Source organism: Denticeps clupeoides, chromosome 19 (assembly GCF_900700375.1).
Source record: "Denticeps clupeoides chromosome 19, fDenClu1.1, whole genome shotgun sequence".
NCBI classification, from domain to species: Eukaryota; Metazoa; Chordata; class Actinopteri; order Clupeiformes; family Denticipitidae; genus Denticeps; species Denticeps clupeoides.
In genome coordinates, this window is record NC_041725.1 from 16792038 (window position 1) to 16815357 (window position 23320).

Genomic DNA, 23320 nt, shown 5'->3' on the forward strand with positions numbered 1-23320 from the left:
AGGGAGATGGAAGGAGGAGCTTTCTTTTCCCTGTAGAACATGGGTGTGTAATCTTATATCAAGAGATTGATCTGGACACAGAGGCTGCCGTTTCACATAATACTGTCACACGGGGGCAAAACAGGAGGAAAACCACAATCACAGAGAGTGAGGGGAGAGGAGGAGGAGAGATAGAGGGAGAGAAACACACGAGTGTTAGTTTCAGGTCGGGCAGCTGGCATGATGTGGCACACTATTCACCCAAACTGAAACTAACATTTGTGCGTTTCTCCCAGTCTCACTCTCAGAGAGCAACGATGAGCACAGGACGTAAAGGGACACCAGAAGAACAATATATTTTTTGAGTGTTTGCACCTCCCTCACCTCAATCCCATCTGGCATAACACATTTTTGGGGCAGTGGTGGCGCAGCGGTTAAGGAAGCTGCCCCCGTAATCAGAAGGTTGCCGGTTCGAATCCCGAACCGCCAAGGTGCCACTGAGGTGCCACTGAGCAAAGCACCGTCCCCACACACTGGGTGCCTGTCATGGCTGCCCACTGCTCACGCAAGGTGATGGGTTAAATGCAGAGGACAAATTTCACTGTGTGCACCGTGTGCTGTGACAATCACTTTCACTTTTTTATATTCTGTGTGAACAACAGTATATATTCTCATTTGAAATATTTTGGTAAGGCAGAATCAAAAGTAAACCATAATGACAGTTTATTTGAGAAGGAACAGCAATAACAACGGTCACACTGGCCTGAAATGACGAGGAAGGAGGACGCATACAACGAATACGCAATGTCACAAGACAGTAGATTTAATACACAATGAAAAAACACACAACGTATGAAAACAGAAATAAACAGGTGAAACGATCATGAAACAATCATGAAACAATCAGAAATAAACAGGTGAAAACGATCATGAAACAATCATGAAACAATCATGAAAGATCATCAGAGGCCGTGTATTTAAAAAAATTGCTGGTATATGTCCTTGATGAATGTCAAAAAATGTTCTGTCAAGTTTAATCTTAAACAGGCTAAAAAGTTCACTAATAGCCTAATAATGAATTTAGCAGGTTGGAACGATCTGCTGCCTGGTGCTAAGATGTAAACTGTGTAAATGCAAAATTCTTCATGTACTTACACCTTTACAGCATTAAAGGTCTCATGACATGAAAATTTCACTTTGTGAGATTATTTAACATTAATATGAGTTCCCCTAGCATATGGTCCTGCAGTGGCTAGAAATGGCGATAGGTGTAAAGAGTGTTTTGGTCATTCTGCTTCACCGTTCAGAGAGTGGCAGCACAGACGGACGGATATGAAATTTGCCCCCTTATGACGTCATAAGGGGAAAGGTTACCTCCCCTTTCTCAGACATGACTTCCTTTCTGCACCACACATTGTGGTTAGTGAATAGTTTCACTTTTTTTTTTTTTTTTGTGTTGAATGGCCTCTCTCCTCCTCGTCCCTCTCCCACTCATTAGTATTTAATGCTGCAGACACAGAAATAACGAGTAATTCGGAAAGAGACTTCACATACAGAATTAGGGGACCAACAAGACCGATATAAAAGCAAAAAAAATGTTCATCCTTTAAGTTGGACTTAATAAAAAACAGTGACATAAAAAGTTCACATCATTAGCAGGTCCGTGTCCACCCATTCCTGTGCTACTGCAGTAACACATGGATGCAGGGCTCAGCGAGGCTGGGCACACAGTCGGTAAGGGTGAGGCGAATACGTGAAGCCCATCACCCCCTCCAGACTCATCCTCTGACCAGGTGCTGGGGAAAAGGTGAAATTCTGCAGCAGGGAGGTAAAGTAGAGGAAGAGCTCCATGCGAGCAAGCTGCTCCCCCACACACATCCTCTTCCCTGTTGAGGAGAGAACAATGATGATTATTTGTACTTATTTTTTCTAATATTCTTAACACAATTGAATGTTTGAAAGTGAGAAGATAATATCTCTTGACCTGCTGAAAATGGAAGGAAGGCTTCTCTCCTGCGGAACTTGCCGTGGGCATCCAGGAAGTGGCCTGGGTTGAAGATCTCTGGTGTTTCCCACTCGTTTTTATCCTTCAGAACTGTTGACAAGTTGGTAGTCACCATGGTTCCCTTGTTAAAAGAAAAACCATCAAGATGTACTTTCACAACTAAAAAGTTTCTTCATCCTATAACCCATTCTGGTGCATTGTGGGTGATATTGATGTTCTCCTCACCTTGGGTATGAAGTATCCAGCCAGTGTGGTGTCTTTGCTTGCTACTTTAGGGAAGCCCAGTGGTACGATGTTGCCTAATCTCTGTGTCTCATGGATGACAGCATCGGTGTAGGGCATACTGGGTCTGTCTGCATGGTTTGGCTGTCTTGACTGTCCAATCACACTGTCTATCTCAGCCTGGACCTTCTCTGCAAAACAAAACAGGATTGCACATGAAAGCTGCTCCCTTCTCAAATATGAATGAGTTTCATATAACCTGGTAACACGTCCAGTGTATGTGAGAACTTCAATCAATCAGCCGTGGTGGCGGTGGCCCTAGGTGAGCTGTAGGCGGGTTTGAATGTGAACCCCAGCTGCTGGCAGAACTGTCACCAGAAGTGAGCAATGAACTGTGTCCTCCGGTGGCCCGTAGAAGGGCATCACCTCCTGTAACACTATGGCGGAGGTCTGGGCTACTGTAGGAAGGCGAGACAGGGACACAAGGTGGATCGACTTGGTAAAGCAGTCCTCTAGTACCATAATAACCATCTTCTCAGCAGACGGGGAACAGGCCCATTATGGAGTCCATGGAGAACAGTGACCAGGGGCAAGGTAGGGGCAGGGGGAGGGTGTGCATGAAAAGAAGGCACAGTGGTGCAGTTTCTGGTCCTGAGTGAACTGCTGTGAGAGCATGGCGCCCACCCCAAAGAGGCGTCTGCTTCCATCACAAGAATTGCGGATCCAGATGAGTCCGGATGGGTGTGAATGTGACGCATCTTTTCAGCTGGTCAAATGCTTCCTGAGCTGTTGGGAGCCAGGGGAACTTTCAGGAGTGACATTAACTGCTGTAGGTCAGAATTAACCAATGGGAGGAATTAGTGAAGCAGAGGAAGTGATCGAGTTGTTTGATCGTGGTGGGAGGTGGCCAATAGACCATCACTGAGACTTTGGCTGGGTCCATGGTGAGGCCTTGGGGGCTGAGTTTGAACCCCAGGAAGGAGGTATGAGTGGTGTGGAAAGTACATTTCCACATGTAGTTGATGCAGGGCTGAAGTCCCTTCAGGAATGGTTAGTGATGACTGGATGTAGTCCTCCATGGCTACTGTCTTGGCTTGAGACAAGGAATAAAGATGTCTCTGCAGTGGAACGCTCCCTAGCAGGGGCCAGATCCTTACTGAGCACTTGGACAAAGTTATGGTAGTTGGATACGACCAGGAACAGGGCATTCCTCCTGCCAGTGATCTATGGCGGTAGACAGAGCAATGGTCTCTGTTGGGGAACACTGGAACTCTTGGAGGGTTCCAATGTACCCTCCTACAACTAGTACTTCCTTGTCGTAACTTCCTGTTTTCCTGTTTATATGTGTTGTTCTGTTCTGTTCACTGTAATTCTGTTAACTGATATTGTAATTTCTAAATTATCGTTAATTATTTTGTAATAGATATTTAGTGTCTTCTACCCTGGATGTCTGGGTACATCATCATGAAGAACAGGGCCCAGCGGAGTGTGGTGGCAGCGCTCTCTGTTCCAGCCTCGATCATGTCCAGGGTGCAGATGACCAGATTGTCGATGTGGAACCCTGCTGCAGCGTCACCCTTGTTCTACGATGACAGAGTCAGGCAGAATAAAAGATGATAGGAAATGTGCTGACTGTGTTCGGTCATCGAGTTATTTACCTTTTCAATTTCTCCCAGGTATGAGTCTATATAATCCCGAGGATCTGATGGATCCCAGCTGTTCCTATGTTTGACAACCTCCTCCCTCAGGAACGCCACTATTTTGGCATAGTTGGAATGAATGGTCTGGTGTGGGCCGGGCAGGTATTCAAAAAGTGCAGGGAAGGCATTGAACAGCTGGAGACACAAGCAGCACAGATCCATATTCAGCTGTTGCTCTGTGAACTCACTGACCAAGTAACCGTGGAATTAATAATGCGGGCATGGAAGATACACACCTGAGCTCGGGCGCTCCCTGCCAGCGTCACAGCCTCTGAATCCCAGCGAAGAACATTCAGGAACTTCTCATCATTGTATTCAAACCGATGCCCAAAGACGGTGGAGCACATGACATTTCCAACAGCATTATTTAATAGGAAATGAGGATTAAAGGGCCCACCTATAGAACACATGCAGACATTTTCAGGTAATAAGTTTTTATTTTAATTTGTTATTAATTAATTATCAGTGTTCTGTAGACAAAACACTGCTGTGTTAACTGTATTCATTCATTTTAATGTGTAAAAAGTGATTCACGTGTTCATTTTACCAGTACTAGTTTAAACGGAAACAAGATAAAATGTGTGCAATGTGTACGAAGACTGGAGACCTCTCGCTGCACGCTGTATCCACATCTCATACCGTTCTCTTCTCTGAAGGCTTCACACAGGTAGTGAGCCTCTTGCTGAATACTAAGCTCCAACGTTTTCTTGCCCTCCCCAAAGTTCTTCAGGTGGCTGTTGAAGAATTTCCTCTGCATCTTCCACAGGTAACCGTTACTCAGGGCGACTCCTTAAAACCACAGTCAGTTTTGAAGTGAATATCATTGCTATAAAGATTTAAAAATAAAATGTATTTTAATGTAAGAAATTGTATTATAAGGTGAATTGCAGGATATGTACAGTATATGCAATGTTTTGCGATTAGAATTTCATAGTGCCTTCTTTACGCACCCAGTCCTTTATAGGTCACGTGGAACAGTGGAATCTCTGGACGGTCAATAAAGCTGTCTTGCTGAGTAACTAAGGCTTCCTTCACCATTTTGTATCCTGAAATAAACACTGTTTTCTCGCTGCCCCATCGCAGGCTGAAAACCTCCCCGTACTTCTCAGCCAGCTGCGAAATATACAAACAGTCAGAGAAGGTCCAAAACGTCTCGCATGCAATACGCTGCCATAACAGCATTATGGGCACATTTATCATCTTTGGTCTAGCAGAATTAAATAGTTAAGCCTTTCACCAACTTTGCAAAGAAAAGCACGTATCCTGACCTGACATTGTACTGATCTCAATAAATAAGCACTTAGTGACATAACGAAATGTGTCCTCTCTGCTTTTAGCCATCACCCTTGGTGAGCATGACAGGCGCCTGGGGAGCAGTGTGTGGGGACGATGCTTTGCTCAGTGGCACCTTAGCGGATCGGGATTCGAACCTTCTGATTATGGGGCCGCTTCCTTAACCACTAGCCTCCACTTGCCCCACATGTAAAGAAACCACACTCCTATCATTTTAGATATAGTTATAATAGTACATATATTGGTCAAAAAACTATATTCTCAGTAGTCCAAAAGGTAAGATAGTCAAAACATTATTTTTACCAGTACAAATTGTATTTTGAGATATCTGGAAATCTGTTCTTCCTAGTAAATCATTCCATATCTTTAAACCCTGTAAGATAACAAGTGGCCACTTTAACATTTAATAGCTAGAATTGATATGTATTGCATTCTTACTAGGAGAAATGCACATGTGAGCCATTTACAATTCAGGTCTTACTATTCACAATAATCATTTTGGATATACATTTCCGATATACATAATGATATTCTGAAAATCACGATCGACAGTTGAAGTAGTTCAAATGAAATTATAGGTATCTATAGGTCCAATTTTTACGTGGAAAAATACAGTTCTGGATGTGATTGCTCTCTCTGCTCACTCTCCAATGCATTATGAGTGCTTACAGTTGGATTGTACATTTGTGCATTTCTCCTAGTAAGAATGTTGCTGCAGATAGGTGGAATTCTCATTCAGGATATCTGAAATGAATTTTGGATATCAGATATTGACATTTCAATATACATGAATTTGAATTGTGACGTCATTTCTCCTAGGAAGAATTCGGTAGTATTGTTATGTCTGAAAGGGAAATAGTGGACAGAAAGAGTTTTTTAAATGTTGAGAAACTATGAATGATTAAATTATGGATATCTGAAATACATATCCATTCTAGTTATTAAACGTTTTAACACAGCAGCTGTTAATGTCTCACCTTATCCATTGTCTTGAAATCCACTCCAGTGAACATATTTCCCAAGAAAGGCAGAGGCCATGGTCCTGGGGGAAAGTTGGGTGGGTTTTTATTCTTGATTATATCAGCAATCAGCAAAAAGACGCTGAGTAGAACCAGCCAGCTTCTGACATCGATCCACTCGAATAAGGAGTATAAAATCATGGCTGGAATGGTAGAGGAGAGACAATGTAGATGTAGTGCTGGCCAAGTGCAGTGTGAGCCTGCAGTCCTCTCCAAGTTCCTAGAAATACCGGGGGGAGAGGAAGGGGGACAGGAAAGGGGGAGGGAATCCTCTAATTTTCCTATTGCCTGAGTTCAAGTACACTGATATGACAGCAGTGTGACGAGTGTTTCCTTACATGCATTACAGTTGCCGTGTAAATTCATGGGCGGTGTCAGTAGAAAAGTTTCACTCAGAAAACATCAATCCGAGATCACGTCTGTTAATCATTTGGTTTGTTGACTGAATTGGCAGACGAGTTAAATCTACGTTCAGTAAGGTCATCATTGATTTAAAGAGATATTACATAACAAGCAGCTGTAAGAAATCATTAACACACAAGGAGCCTAATGATGCATGCAAGTGGTGTCGCTCCTGACCATATCGCCACGTGTTACACGACTGTCCCAGGACCCCTTGCACTTGACCGTATATGGTGTTTCTAAATATACCTGAACATAATAAATAAATAAACATACATATCAAAATGTTCATGTAGAAACGTGGAAAAAGTTCTAATTAGCTTTAGCGCGGGTCACGTGGATCACCTCAGCCAGACTCTAATATCAAAAGTAGATCTTGTAAGCGTTTCTACTAAACAGCTTCAACATGCTCTTAAAGAACTCTCTGTACTGCAATTAAATGTTTTATGTTGTTCAGAATGTAACCATATGGGACCTTTTGTGTGTGTGTGTGTGTGTGTGTGTGTGTGTGTGTGTGTATAAAATACTTTTATATTTGTAACAAGTGTGCTCAATCTTGACAGCTACTGCTGCCACCACCTTTTTAATGTGGTGATGCTGGGGAGGTCCAGCCAAATGAGTTCCAAGGGTTCCACAGGTTGTAGTCCTTCCCCTTTCCCAAACACACGCCCTGTCAGAAATATAATATCACAAATGTACTCTCCGCTCCCAGTAATCACACCCATTCCAAATAAGATTCAACATTAAAAGCGGTGATTTCCCTGGAAAGACCATGCCTGTGCGTGCCCTAGAGAACCAGCTATGCCTGTACAAAGGGCGGATTTATGGCTGCCTGTGTTGACATATGATGATGACCTTCTGTTCTTCTGCACCACAGCAGTTCTGAGGCTTCTTGCCATGATGAGGTACGAGCTGCTCGGCTCCTCTGTTCTAGACTGGTTCAGCACGACCAACGTGCTGCGACACCCAGTCCATGAGACGGGCGCCACCGTGTGGTGTAACATGAACTTTACTCTTTTACTAAATTTAAACATTAAACCTACAAACCCCGTATAAATCGTAACAATGATGCACATAAGAAAAGTGATTTTATTAGATTTTTTCCTTTTTAAAAAGCATACTGCATGCACAAAATCCAACTGGTGCAAACTGGTAAAGAAAATTATTAATTCCTTGGTGAACTGCCCATCACTTATTAACTTTTTTTCATTTTTATTAACTTATCGTAACACCAGCTGTTCTCTGTTGTCATGGGGCACTTTTTTGTGTCAAACCTTTCTGTCACTTTGTTTGTTCTTGCAGTTTGCAAAGAAATATGGAAATATTTTCAGTATTAACATTTTTGGACCACGGGCCGTTTTTCTGAATGGCACCAAAATGCTGAAGGAAGCATTTGTTCAAAACGGGGAAAATTTTGCTGACTGACCACACTTTCCCATCTTCAAAGATGCTATAGGCGACAACGGTAATGTATTTTCCCAACAGCTGCACATATAGCATTTGATGACAGTAGGCCAACTTGTCTTTACATATTTTTAATGGCTACGCCTGGAAGCAGCAGAGGCGCTTCGCTCTTTATACTCTGAAAAATTTTGGCCTGAGCAAGAAGAGCCTGGAGCCGTCCATCCAGCAGGAATGCAGGTGCCTAAACGAAGCTGTTGGTAAAGAGCGAGATATGTCTGCACCAGAAATCTGCAGGAGAGCCTCTGCACTAGTGGCTGTGACCATGTGGCTGTGACCATTTGGCCCTCACTGGCCGGTGAACAACGCCGTTTCCAATGTCATCGGTGTTTGGCGACCGCTTCGAGTACAGAAATGCTGAGTTCCAGTCTCTGCTGAGACTCATCAATGAAACAGTTTATTTGGAGTCTAGTGTCTCCGTCCAGGTAATCTTCTGTTTTAACTGGCTTTTACAAGCTGCTTGATGATTACAGCAAACAAGGGCTGCTGGGACTAGAGCCACACCCACAGGAATCAGAGATGGGGGGATGGCAGAAACAATCACAAAATAATGTGATTATGAATAATGTGGCCAACCCCCATTATTGACATTATAGAATAATTTGCATAATTGTCTGTTCTCTAAAATGTAATGAAGGAAAACTTACATTGAGAGCAGGGGCTGTACAAGATTTGGAAATATCCTCGTCCTCATCTTCCTCCGCTTATCCGGGTCCAGGTCATGGGGGCAGCATTCCAAGTAGGGAATCCCAGACAGTCCTCTCCCCAGCAGGACCCCAAGGTGTTCCCAGACCAGACTGGAGATATAATTTCTCCAGCCTGTCCTGGGTCGACCTGGGGGTCTCAAGCCGGCAGGACATGCCCAAAACACCTCTCCAGGGAGGCGTCCAGGAGGCATCCTGACCACATGCATAAACCACCTCAAATGGCTCCTTTCGATGTGGAGGAGCCGCGGTTCTTCTCTGAGTCCCTCCCGAATGTCCGAGCTCCTCACCCTCTCTCTAAGGCTTTGCCCAACCACCCTTGTTAAATTGAGAGCCTTGCTTTCTGGCTCAGCACCCTCTTAACCACGACAGATCGGTTCAGCGTCTGCATTACTCTCCTGCTCCCTTCTTCCCTCACTCATGAACAAGACCCCGAGATACTTAAACTCCTCCACTTGAGGCAGGACCTCTCTCCCAACCTGGACTTGGCAAGCCACCCTTTTCCAGTTGAGAACCAGGGTCTCAGATTCGTAGATGCTGATCCACATCCCAGCCGCTTCACACTCGTCTGCAAACCTACCCAGCAAGAGCTGAATGTCAGAGACTGAAGAAGCTAAGAGGACCACATTATCTGCAAAAAGCAGAGACAAGATTCTCCGGCCACCAAACTCAACACCCTCCACACCACGGCTGTGCCTAGAAATTCTGTCCATATAGGTTATGAACAAAACCAGCGACAAAGGGCAGCTCTGACAGAGTCCAACCCTCACCGGGAACAGGTCCGACTTACTGCCGGCTATGCGGACCAAACTCACACTCCTCTGGTACAGGGACTGAATGGCCCTTAACAAAAGGCTATCCACCCCATATTCCTGGAGCGCCCCCCATAGGGTGCCCCTGGGGACAAGGCCATCACCCTAGCAAGGGTAAAGAGCTGGTACACAGTTCCACGGCCAGGACGAAAACCACATTGCTCCTCCTCAATCCGAGACTCAACTATTGTCCGAACCCTCCTCTCCAGTACCTTGGAGTAGACCTTTCCAGGGAGGCTGAGGAGTGTGATCCCCCTAAATGTGGAACACACCCTCTGGTCCCCCTTCTTAAAAATGGGGACCACTCCCCCAGTCTGCCACTCCACCAGAACTTCTCCCGATATCCATGCAATGTTGCAGAGACGTGTAAACCTGACAGCCCTACAACATCCATAGCCAACATCCATCTCCGTGGCATCTTTCCCTGCCATCTGATCCAACTCACCAACAGCTCCGCTCCTGTCTTCACCTGAGTATCCAAAACATATGGCCGCAGGTCAGATGATAAGTCAATCATCGACCTGCAACCTAGTCTGCCCTGGTCCAAAGTGTACCGATGGGCATCCTTATGTTCAAACATGGTGTTCATTATGGCCAAACTGTGGCTTGCACAGAAGTCCAATAACAAAACACCACACAAGTTCAGATCTGGCGGGCCGTTCCTCCCAATCACGCCCCTTCAGGTCATGTTGTCATTGCCCATGTGAGTGTTGAAGTCCCCCTGCAGGACAATTGAGTTCCCAGTCGGAGCACTATCTAGCACTCGTCCCAGGGACTCCAAAAAGGGTGGGTATTCTTATCTGTTATTCGGCGCATCCATGCAAACAACAGTCAGGGCCATTTACCCGACCTGAAGGCGCAGGGAAGCTACCCTCTCATCCCCCGGGGTAAACCCCAACAATAGGCTGAAAGTCTTTCCCTCCACCTCACAACCGGAGCAACTTCAACAAAGGAGAGTGTCCAACCTCTCTCAAGGACTATGTGTTGAGGTGAGTCCGACTATATCCAGCTGGTACCTCTTCCACAATCTCCAGCTCCTTCCCTGCCAGAGAGGTGACGTTCCATGTCCGGGGATCGGACCGCCAAATCTCCCGCCTCAGTCTGCCACCCAATCCACATTGCACTGGACCCTTCATGTTCCTCCTGCGGGTGGTGGGTCCACAGTTGGATAAGCCCATGTATCCAGTTCAGGCTGGGCGAAAGCCCAGGCCTGGCTCCAGGGTGGGACCCTGGTAACCCTCCGGGCCGGGTACACTGACTCTTTGATGTTTTTTCCATAGAAGGTCTTCTGAACCGTTCAATGGAGCCGTGGTGGCGGTTGCCTATGAGTTAGAAGACGACATCTAAATATTTGTGAAGTTGGACGAGATGACTGAGAATCTTGCTGACTCACAAAGTGCTGATGTAATTTATGAAGCTATAAAGAGTTGGGGTAAGAAGCCTGTTCTGTAGACATGGGTTTTGGTCCGTTGTTAAATCATTGCTAATATCATTGTTGTGTGACGTCATTGCTGAAGAAGTGCATAATTTTAACACTGTTTATGCAACATCTTTCAAACGTTTGAACAACCTTAAATAACACATGATGTTAGCCAGAAGAATTTCTATAGTTTGGCGTAATCATTCGTGTGTAAATGCTGACAAATGTTGTCATACAGATATACGTTGGATCATAGAAACCAGGGTGTGTAATCATAGTTTTAGAATAGGTCATATCATAACGTTGTGTGCTTATGTAACCAATGTCTGTATTTTTAACCTGCGTGATGTATTTTTAACCTGCGTGATGTTATAATGAATGTTTATACCATCGTGGACATGTTGGTTTCATGCCTTATTGAGAGAGATTTAAATATGTGTGTGAAATGTTTACAATACCTCGACAATGCATAATTCTTTCAAAATAAATGTTGTGTAACCAAAGCAGACTGTGTCATTATTTCAGGAAACAACACACCATGACAAATATTTTGAAAGCACACTACTATACGCAAGAGTTCCTTTGGTGGTAAAACAAGGTTAAATGATGTTGTTTTAAAAAATACAGGAGGTTTCTGACTAGTTATCAGGGGAGGATGCTTACATGTTTAACAAACCCGCGCGTATCAAGTACAAGAGAAATAGAGTCACGGTGTACGGTATAGACAAACAATTCCAAGCAGACCTTGTTGACATGTCTATGTATTCAAAGGAAAATGATAGTTATAAATACATGCTAATGTGTATAGATGTTTTTAGTAAATACACGTGGGCTCGTATTTAAAAAAAAAAACAAGACTGGAACTGAGGTGACTAGAGCGTTTTAAAGTATTCTAAAGAAAGGCAGAGTACGTAAAAAATTGCAGACCGACCAGGGAAAAGAGATTTTCAACATAGGTTTTCAAAATATAATGACAAAACACAGAATCGGCCATTTTGCCACCAGTAGCGAGTTAAAGGCTAGCATGAACGTTTTAACAGGACTATTAAGGGTAGAATGTGGCGATATCTGACATCGGTCAATTCTAAAAGGTATATAGACGTACTCCCTGACTTAGTAAAATCATATTATGCTAGTTACCGCCGAAGCATTAGGATGAGACCTGTAGATATGACCTCTGAAAATGAAGAGCGTGAACGATGCAAAAAATGTGGTGTTTAAATACAAAACATGCAATATTGTAAGAATTTCTAAAGCGAGAGGTGCATTCACAAAAGGATATGAACAAAACTATATGGAGGAATTCTTTACTATATCAGACTGTATCCCGCGTATGCCTTCGGTCTACAAATTGAAAGATTATGATGGTAATATAATAGATGGTACCTTTTATGAAGAAGAAAGATCAAACTAATCAGTAATAAACCGGTTAAAGTTGAGAACATTTTGGAAAGGAAGAATGTGGGGAAAAGAAGTATGGTCCTGGTGAAGTGATTGGGCTGGCCTATAATATTGAACTCTTGGGTTGATGAAAAAGACTTAGTAAATATTTAAATCATTTTAGAAACAGTTGTTCCAGAACCAGTCTTTCATTCACGATAAAACAATACCATGGACGACGAGGTATTGGGTTTTATGTAAGCCTGCCGAGTAATGCTTCACAGTGCCTATATAAAGGGTGATTGGGAAGTGGCGCTTATCCAATTCCAGTACCTGAGAACAGTGGTGGAATGTAACAAAGTATTTGTACTACGTTACTGTACTGAAATACATTTTTACATATCTGTACTTTACTTAAGTAAAAATAATAATGCATACTTTTTATTTTACTCCATTACATTTTGCGGCAATTATCTGTACTTTCTACTCCACTACATTTCTACAATTTATGCCGTTACTCGTTACATTTTATGAACACAATTTCCTCAAAATCTTGCATGAAAAAATAGTTGCCTATTGCGTTCTGGCGTTGTTCGCCATTTCCTACCAATCAGGCTTTATTAGCTCCAATGATGGCAGAGCGCGCGTCAGTTAGCAGCACGAGCTGGTAGACCGGCTTGATTTCAAGAAGACGAGACCTTCAACATGGACCCAGAGCCTGCATCTACTGAGCGTGAACATGAGCCCTGCAGCTCTGAATCACAAAGAAATCCTTGGCCGGATTTGACAAATTGTCACGTGGGGGCTGGACATGGTGATGAAGGAGGACGCATATGCACGACTTCACACCACAGGGGTTTAATACAAACTGCACACGACAAGAGAACATTAACATGCAGTGACCTGACGGCGAACAGACACGAACAGGATAGTTTTATACAATTATATAAATATACAACAGGTGAACACGATCAGGGAACATTACACGAGACGACCATGAAACTCCGGTCCGAACAAAGAATGAGTCCTTGCGATTTCTTTGCATCCCATGCCTGCCACAACATAAAGAATTGTTGGCATTTAAAAACTCCCCTTCAAATTTGAAAAAACGTATAGAGGTAAGCTATGCTATGGTATGCTATGCTTTTGGGTATGTTATGACATGTTATAATACTATTATCTAGCGAAATGTATGCTGACATACAGAAATAGTATCAAAATCACACCAGTGTAGCTTCATTATTTTTTTAACACGGTGGTAGGATAAAACTGGTTTATTAGCTCAGAGAAGATAGCTTAATGTCTTTGCAAGCATAATGTCCAGCTCAGTGTTGTGCCAGTTCACATTCATAGTTAATTTTTAAAAAATTTGAACCAAGTTCACAGCTCAAAAATAAGCACACCAAACTTTCCAATACACACATACTGTATAATTGCTTGTAATTATTACGAGCAATGACATCAGTACAGGCATAAGTCAGTGATTGTACTATGCTTTTACAAAATGGCACACCCCAGATGTTGAGACAAACCATTGTGTGAGTACTTTTACTTAAAAAAAAAAGTAGATTAGTAAATTAGTAAAAAGTTCATTTAAAAGTAAGTACTTAGGACTTTTATTTAAGTAAGATTGTTGATGTAGCACTTCTACTTTTACTTGAGTACATATTTTGCAGGTTACTTGTACTTTTACTTAAGTACAAATCACACATGAGTAAGGACAGAGCAGAATTACATCATTCCATTTAAATACGGTAAGGTGGTTACAAAACTACTTTTCAGACCCACAAAACAATCTCAAAGAAATTGAGGAACTATGAAGATCTTTAACCCGTACATTATGTGGCGTATTATCAAAACCAAGCAGGCGATGGGATTCCTGTTTTTTACGGCGCTCCTTCTATGTACGGCGCAGGGCTAGGTGGTATTTTTCGTGGTCTTTTTCGAATGGCACTACCGCAATTGAAAACAGGATTCGCTATAGCAAAGCCCCGTCTAAAATCGGTCGCTAAAAACAGTCACAGAGGTTGCAAAAAGTAAAGAAGAAAAAAGCTCAGTTTCAAAAAGGAACTAGCGGGGTAAACAATGCTTGCACGAGCATCTGGCTAAAAGAAATTTAAAAAACATCTTCTAGTCATGACGTTTATACACAGCATGTTCGATGAATGTGTCAAGTACGAGTTGGATTTGTACACTATGACGTAGCTGTCTATAGAAAAAAAAAATACATAAATCGAAGTACCGCCTATTTCGGCATTGGCTGAGACCGTGTCCCTGGAGTTTTTTATAGCTGGAAATGGAGAAGACTATGTTGATTTAAACAATACGCTTTTATAAAGATCACTAGAAGGGATGGTACAAACATAGATGATGGAGCAACTGTCGGGTTGATTAATTATCCTGGAGCTACAATATTTTTTTTCCCCTTGGGGGATCGTCTGATCAAAAAAATACCCGTACAGAAGCATCATAGAGTGTCTGATGAATCACTTTTCTCTGCAGTTTGTTTTACAAGGATACTACGGGTCATATGGATATTGCAGATCTGACTGGAGCAAACCAGGGTTTGAAAAAAGGGCCGATTTCACCAACGCTAGTAACATTGTACAATTGTTAACGCTGATAAACAGCGATATCTTTTTTCTTTTCAAGAAAAATTGATGTTGTAAAAATGCATGAATTTTAATATTACAATATTATAATAACCATTTGCATTCAAACATTATGATTTAGAATTCCTAGCAGTATATGTGGACGGACAACAATTCCTGGCCAAGCCATTTCAACCGCAGGTTCTGCTATAAGAGAGTGCTGGCCTCGTCCTCGCACTCGTCGCCATTGGTGTCATCTGGATCTACGCTATCGCCCAATGAGCTGCCATGGGCAGTACTCCGGCCATTCCGGCTGGAGCCTGCCCGTTTCCCAGCAGGAGGAACGCTTCCTTGCTGGGGATCTTCATATGTTTAGCCGGCCACATTCTGTTACGCCCGAGGGCTGAGGGGTGAAGAAGGCGCAGAGACGAGGCATTTTGAAAAACAGGGATTTTTATTAAATGACAACAAATACGGCAGGAGGGCCAAAACCGGGGACGACAACGGAAAGAAACAAAAACAAGAATAGAATAGAATAGAACAGAATGCCTTTTGTTGTCACTATATATTGTAGTCGAGGATGATCTGGGGCTTCCTCTTCTCCCTGCTGCTGATATCCAGCTCCCGGTGCTTTGTGCTCAGGAGTAACACGTTCTTACCCCTCTTTGGTATGTACGATACCACGGTGTGTGTTGCCGTAAATGCAAACACTGAGGAGAGAGACTCTCTCCCCCAGACCCTCAGGAGCTCAGTGGAAGTTCTGGTTTGTTTTTTCTTATTGTGCCGACCATGGCAATCTTCCTTTTGGGCAACTGCTCTGCCAGCCTGTAGGAGGAGAAAAAGTTGTCACATGTGACTGTCACACCAGTCAGACCCTCCGTCATCTCCAGCACAACCCTTTGTCCCTGCTGGTGGTGAACCGGCTGATCGGTTGGTGAAGCCGTACCTCCTTGGATTTATCGGCATGTACCCCTCTTTGGTATGTACGATACCACAGTGTGTGTTGCCGTAAAGGCAAACACTGAGTTGCATCGCCTACGATACAGCACCAGTTGCTCGTCAACGCACATGTCTGCTCCGGGGTTAAAGATCCGTGGGAGCCGGTCAGTCCACTGGTCCCATATTTCGCGGAATGGCGGCCAGCTTGTCATCATCCCGACGTCGTGGTCTGCAGAGACGGTCATCAAATTACATCTTTCAGACACGGTCACCCGAAAGATGTGGCGACCCGTCTGGCCGTACCAGAGGCTGCGCGTTCCATGATAGATTCTGCTCAGTTGCCTTCAAATGACTCCTTGTATTGGACAATGTTGGGGTAACTCATGTTGGCTAGAACTGCCACCTCTTTTCGGGACTCTTGTCTCTCTTTACTTGACATCTATTAAAGACAAAATTAAAGACCAGTTTTAGACATATGTGAGGAAACAATAAAAGCAAGCTATAAAAAAACTAGAAATTATGAACTTTTTGCAAAATAATTTTTTTTGTTGTTTACCCCAGGATCTGACCTCTCTATACCAAACATTCATGAATTTGTAACATTTCTAACCCTTTATTCGCCATGAAAAGTAAGTAAAAAGCGTCAGGTAGGTTGCCTACTCTCACCACTGCATACTGGGTGGGTCCTGTCCTCCTTCGGTTCCTGAAGGGTTATATCTGAGGGTCGCGTAAGTTGTGGGTGCCAAGAAAATTTCTCAGTTTTTGGACCTCCATAAGAGGTCCGGTGTCTCATCTGACTCAGTGGAGCTGGTGGAGGATGAGCCAGACCCTGGCACGGACTCCTCATCCGTCGTAGTGGACTCCTCTGTCTCGGTGTCAGATTCTGACTTTGCGCTCTCCGGCCCGGTGGGATCGGGATTGAGATCCATCACCATTGCAGCCGCCTCCTCTGCAGTGTACAATCTCGCCATCTCGCACTTGAGATGACTGAAATGAGGAGCTCTCCTCTTTTATTATCCTGTACGAAACGCTGTAATCAGTTTGGGTTCTGGAAAAAAGTTTAGTCTGCCTAAAACTGATCAGCCTGTGTGTAGATGTATTTTATAATAAAAGTCTCGCGAAGCTTTGAGCGTGCGCTGCACTGTGTTTGACCCTGCAGCCGCGTAAAACAAAATGTGGCTCTGTTTTTATTAGGTTTTTGGGGGTGTTAGTTCTGTGCTGGAATATGTCTGGTCTGTCATTTACTTCAAAGCTGTGCATGTGCCCCTGTGTAGAGGTATATTTCATGCATTTTAGATTTATATATATATATATACACACACACACACACACACACACACACACATATATATAAAAAAAAAATTACATTTGCATATAAAGTACACATGAAACGGAGGATATGGAAAATGTTTATTATATAATTTGTGGACGTGTCCGTATGTCAAGATATGCAAAATCACCGATATTTTCTACTGACACACTATCTGTTAGACCCCCTAGAATTTCAACATTCATATTTTGGCTGGAGGGGGTAGAGGGATGGATAGTGTGTGTGCCATCTGGTAGAAAAAGCCAGAAAAGGCCATTATTTTCTCCGCTTGCCATACATCGTAAAGGAGACGCGAGGTCACCAACAGCAAGACAGAAGGGTCAAAAAAGCCGCAGAACTGGGAAAATGCACGTTTTGTTCATGGTCTTTTATCAGGATCCAAAATTTGTATTATAATGGGTTTCAATGAGTACATTTTTGTGTAGGAGTGCGTTAACTTTTTTTTAAGTGTTTTTATTTACATTGTAAACAAAGGTCGGAGTTTTTTTTTTATGAAAACTGAGCCCAAAATGAACACCGGGACCTTCATCATCAACAATTTGGATGAAACATGATCACATAAATCAATAAAGTATGTCCAAAAGGAAAAGAGTGGGTAGGGTGGAGCAAAGTGTCAACGCACAAAAGTCACTCAGAAGCGGAATTAAAACGCACATTTGACATGAGGGAAAAGATGTCCGCGTCCGAGCAGCGCACTTACTTTTAAAACGCGTCTTCGTTTTGTCTGAGAACAGTGAAAAGCGGTCAAACATTAGAGCTGTGCGATTCATGACTCACCCGGGTTAATCACCCGGATCCTTTAAATGACTCATGAGTCACGAATCTGAGGTCTCCATTGAACCGAATCCTTCGAGTCCTAACTACAACATGTCTAAATTGTAAACTCCATCACATAAATACATCTTATAATCATTAAAACATCAATTACTACCATAAAAGTTACATAACTTCCAGTTTCTTTGCACGACCACACTTAAAAATGAGGTATATCAAACAAACCTACAAACGTCCCGCAAAGTTGAATCCTCCTAATGGACTCCTTGTGTCAGTCAGAGCCGAAAACAGCCCTGCAGGCGAATCTGAATCGCTCACAGACGGGTTCGCGCTCCTGTAGCACAGACCAGAGTCACGAGTGAATCAACCGGTTACTTTCCTTTACAGCCTAATACTGACTCAAGTGACTCACGCACCCGGCTCAGAGAGCTGGTTAGCGCTCCTGGCGGTTAACTTCCTCTACAACCGGACTCGGATCAGAGAGCGGGTTAGCGCCAATACTGACTCAAGTGACTCAAGCACCCGGATCAGAGAGCGGGTAGCTCCTGCAGTCGAATCTGAACCGCTCAGGGAGCGGGTTAGCGCTCCTGGCGGTTAACTTCCTCTACAGCCGGACTCATGTGACCGAATCTGAACCGCTCAGAGAGCGGGTTAGCGCCAATACTGACTCAAGTGACTCAAGCACCCGGATCAGAGAGCGGGTAGCTCCTGCAGCCGAATCTGAACCGCTCAGAGAGCAGGTTAGCGCCAATACTGACTCAAGTGACTCAAGTGACTCACACACCCGGATCAGTTTAGTGAGTGACTCAGAGGGAGCCGAATCCTAAAAAGGATCCGAGTATTACTGCTCTATCAAACATTCGACGGGCTCTGACAGGAGCCGTCCACCCGGGAGAAGGGGCGGGTTAAACACCCACTGTTCTTCAATATCATTGGCCAAGCAGACAGAAGCTGTGTTCTTATTGGTCAGACCTGCTGTCAATCACAGCGGAGTGCTTCCATATAATACCGTGGTCTGTTTAACGACCCATAGCAACTCTCTAGGCTACGCAGGAACCGTGACGGAAATAAACTTGAGGCAAATATGTCAACTGTGAATATGTGAATATCTAAGTGGACTGTATAATTTAATAAATAGAATGAATATGTGACTGATTTCAGGGAAATTATGACTATTTAAATATTCATACATAACTCATACAAGTTACCAAAATCACACATCAATTTTTTAAATAATACCTGATTCATTTGACATTAACTGTGGTACTGTCTGTGTCTGGTCTGCTATCAGGGATCAGAATTGGTCCATTTACACAGGCAACTCTCATGGACACACATATTATAGTTGTTTTTTTGAGGAATATAATCGGAATATGCAATAGTCAAGTCAAATATTCTAGAGCACTTTAACAGCAGTTCCACTGCACCAAAGTGCTGTACAGGCATAAAAGGACACAAAGATATACACAAGATGTAAATAAAATACAAACTAGAATACAGTACAAAGTAAATTACAAGTCGAGATTGAAAGAGCAAATTGAATGTGAGGCGGTGGCTGGTTCCATAAGTGGGGTGCAGCAATAGTAAAGGCTCTGTCGCCCTTCTGCTCAAGGCGAGACCGGGGGACGTGGAGGAGGGCGTTACCGTTTGATCTGAAGGATCTAGGGGTCGACTGGAGATGAACAAGATCTGTACACATTTCGTTGTGTGCACGTGTTCTGTGTATCACAACGACAATCACTTCACTTCACATTTCATGTTTACATTTATGGCATTAACCAGACGTCCTTATCCAGAGCGCCTTACAGTCAGTTGTTACAGGGACAGTCCCCCCCCCCCCCCCCCCCCCCCCCCCGGAGACACTCAGGGTTAAGTGTCTTGCTTAGGGACACAATGGTAGTAAGTGGGATTTGAACCTGGGACGTCTGGTGGTATATTGAGCTACATGTGTTTACGATAAAAAATGTGGTTGTAAGAGCTTGTCAAAAAGTGATTCCTTGTTATTCCTATGGGAAAAATAGCGTAATGCGGGAGGAGTTATGTATTGCTTAATAAAAGCAACTTGCTATATTTGGGATAATCGTATGAAAACTGAAGGAGGAAATACGTGTAGAAAATTGTCCAGAGAATACAAAGAACAATAAGATTTCCTAGCCAAAATAATTATCTCCGGTAGTGCTACAGCTTACAAAACCATAGTTAATATTGAAATGTGAATAAATTCATCTGTGCTTTGATTTTATTATTAATATCAGTTCAGGTTATTAATTGTATTACTGTTAATATATATATGTTTTATCTTTTACATAGAGTAGGAACAAAATGTTATTAACCCTTTCATTCACCTGTTTCACTTTATTAAACTAATTGAAGAATGCAATAGAATTCAGTTGTTTGCCAACTTCTAACCCCAAATGAGTGAGAGTTTCTTACAGGTGAGCATGGGTAACATCATCTTGTGGTGCGTGACTGGGCGACGGCCCGATCAACATTGCTTGCAGTTTTTACTATTTTTTTGTGATAACTATGCATTTTTCCCCACATATCTACATGGCGCATAATTCAACATTTTTAAGCTTGTGAACTTGACCAGATTGCATTCCCAGACGTCCGGTAGTGGACGTCTGAAATGGAAATTGTTTTTTAAATGTTGAGAAACTATGAATAATTAAATTATGGATATCTGCAATACATATCCATTCTAGTTATTAAATGTTAAAAGCACTTCCCATAGGAGCCACGCCCGCCGGTGTCTGGGATTTTCAACGTTAGTATTAATCACGTTTTAACACAGCAGCTGTTCATGTCTCACCTTATCCATTGTCTTGAAATCCACTCCAGTGAACATATTTCCCAAGAAAGGCAGAGGCCATGGTCCTGGGGGAAAGTTGGGTGGGTTTTTATTCTTGATTATATCAGCAATCAGCAAAAAGACGCTGAGTAGAACCAGCCAGCTTCTGACATCGATCCACTCGAAAAAGGAGTATAAAATCACAGGTAAGGGGAATCCTCTAATTTTCCTATTGCCTGAGTTCAAGTACACTGATATGACAGCAGTGTGACGAGTGTTTCCTTACATGCATTACAGGTGTCCGTGTAAATTCATGGGCGGTGTCAGTAGAAAAGTTTCACTCCGAAAACATCAATCCGAGATCACGTCTGTTAATCATTTGGTTTGTTGACTGAATTGGCAGACGAGTTAACACTAGAATTACTGACCCATTACCTGTGAGGCCTGGCACATTTGCATTTGCCCTCTGATTGCGCTTTTCTAAGAGCGCAGATCAGGATGGCCTCCCTATCACGGCCACGCAGGAAGAACCTCTCCACGCAACAGGCTTTGGTCTTGCTTCAGGAAATGGACGAAGCAGACTCTGATTGAGGAGAGATTTAATTTGTCTTATAAAGTTCTTATAAAGTGAAGTGATTGTCACATGTGATACACAGCAGCACAGCACACGGTGCACACGGTGAAATTTGTCCTCTGCATTTAACCCATCACCCTGAGTGAGCAGTGTCCAGCAGGCCACTGATACTTCCTCAGAAGAATCTAAAAAGGAGACGGAACAAGAACCCAACATGCCTCCACGGAAGATGCCCCAGACAGCCAAGGACAGCACTGTGTGGGTAGAGGAGACCATTGGAGTGCCCAGTGCAGTAGCAAATCACTCGTGCTTCACTGCGCAAATTGGACCCACAAAGTCTGTATAGGTTTGTCATTGTCATAGTACATATGATATTTATATAAACCCATTTAGAGTGAGGTTCATGTAAATCTCAGAACAGAGCCGGACTGGAATTTGGCAGTTCATGAACTGATGGCATTCGTTTCAATTCTGTTTGTAAGAGCAATCATGTGTCCCGTTGGTGCCATTGTGGATTGCTGGTCAGAAAACATTCTGGTGCCAGTAATCAAAGAGACAATGTCCCGAGATAGATTCATTTCTATCATGCAACACCTTCGATTTGATGACAAGGACACACAGGCAGAACGGGTGAAAACAGACAAATTTGCTGCAATCTCCGACATCTAGGCACACTTCAAGAAGAACTGAGCAGAGAGTTTCACTCCAGGAGAACACATGACCATAGATGAACAGGTCATGAATCTGATGGAGCCATTTTTGGATGATGGGAGAAATATCACGACGGACAATTTTTGCACAGACTGCAGCAGCGCAAAGCAACGCTATTGGGCACAGTGAATAAAGTCTGACGTGAACTTCCTCAACTTGCAAAAAAACACTGAACAGCGACAGGTATGATCTACTTCAGTGCTTAGAAGTGGCAGTGTCTCCTTTACTTCGGTCTGCCTTGGTTTTAAGATAACAAATGCAAATGTGCCAGGCCTCACAGGTAAGGGGTGTGTTTTCAGAACAAAAGCAAGAGAAAAATGGAGCTCAGCAGGATACCAGGAGGTGTGAGGTCCAGGCAATTTACGGAAAAATTTGCGCAGCCTTAGTAAATCTAGCGTTAAATCTAAGTTCAGCAAGGTCATCATTGATTTAAAGAGATATTACATAACAAGCAGCTGTAAGTAATCATTAACACCCACAAGAAGCCTAATGATGCATGCAAGTGGTGTCGCTCCTCAGTGGAGAAGGGAACTGGACGTTTTTCTGGTGACGGGAGTCTTGTTTTGGGGTTAATATTGAGAGGAGCCAAAAAGGCTGTATAACACTCAGTATGATCTTTTTTGTTGGAGAACATTACCATATTGCCACATGTGTTATGCAACTGTCCCAGGACCCCTTGCACTTGACTGTATATGGTGTTTCTAAATATGCCTGAACAGAAAAAGTTCTAATTAGCTTTAGTGCGGGTGACGTGGATCAACTCAGCCAGACTCTATCATCAAAAGTAGATCTTGTGAGCGGTTCTACAAAACAGCTTCAACAGGCTCTTAATGAACGCGAACCCTGCAAATAAACTGCACAAATAAACTGTACTGCAAATAAAGAAGCAGACAAACTGATCGAGTTTAAACTGATCGAGTTTTATGTTGTTCAGAATGTAACCATATGGGAGCTTTTATATTTATATAACATATATGTATTAGATTTTTATATTTGTAACAAGTGTGCTCAATAAAGAGGACTTTGCCAATCTAGAAGCTACTGCTGCCACCACCTTTTTAATGTGGTGATGCTGGGAAGGTCCAGCCGAATGAAAAGCGCTTTATTAAGAGCTTTATTTAAAGCTTCCACAGGCCTGTGCATGCCCTGGAACACCAGCTATGCCTGTACAAAGGGCGGATTTATGGCCCCCTGTGTTGACATATGATGATGA

At 43.2% G+C, this 23320-nt stretch overlaps 1 protein-coding gene and 1 long non-coding RNA gene across 5 annotated transcripts; both read right to left on the bottom strand.

Moving 5' to 3' along the window:
• Nucleotides 1-1399: 1399 nt before the first annotated feature.
• On the bottom strand, nucleotides 1400-6464 carry LOC114769452 (cytochrome P450 2J2-like). 2 transcript variants are annotated; one of them, XM_028962479.1, is made up of 9 exons: nucleotides 6177-6464; nucleotides 4857-5019; nucleotides 4546-4695; nucleotides 4143-4303; nucleotides 3865-4041; nucleotides 3648-3789; nucleotides 2210-2397; nucleotides 1964-2105; nucleotides 1400-1865 (listed from the first exon to the last, which is right to left on the bottom strand). In XM_028962479.1, the coding sequence occupies exons 1-9, from the start codon at nucleotides 6357-6359 to the stop codon at nucleotides 1690-1692; spliced, it is 1482 nt and encodes a 493-aa protein (XP_028818312.1). In that variant the 5' UTR covers nucleotides 6360-6464; the 3' UTR covers nucleotides 1400-1689. The 2 variants fall into 2 exon arrangements, with proteins under 2 accessions (XP_028818312.1, XP_028818313.1); XM_028962480.1 differs by lacking the exon at nucleotides 1400-1865 and having other exon boundaries at nucleotides 2009-2074.
• Nucleotides 6465-15423: 8959 nt separating this feature from the next.
• On the bottom strand, nucleotides 15424-18587 carry LOC114769453 (uncharacterized). Of its 3 annotated transcripts, none has more exons than XR_003743216.1 (3): nucleotides 16594-18587; nucleotides 16231-16366; nucleotides 15424-16156 (listed from the first exon to the last, which is right to left on the bottom strand). It is a non-coding gene; the product is annotated as an uncharacterized LOC114769453 (long non-coding RNA). The 3 variants fall into 3 exon arrangements; XR_003743217.1 differs by having other exon boundaries at nucleotides 15424-15813; nucleotides 16057-16366; XR_003743215.1 differs by having other exon boundaries at nucleotides 15424-16366.
• Between the last annotated feature and the right edge of the window lie 4733 nt (nucleotides 18588-23320).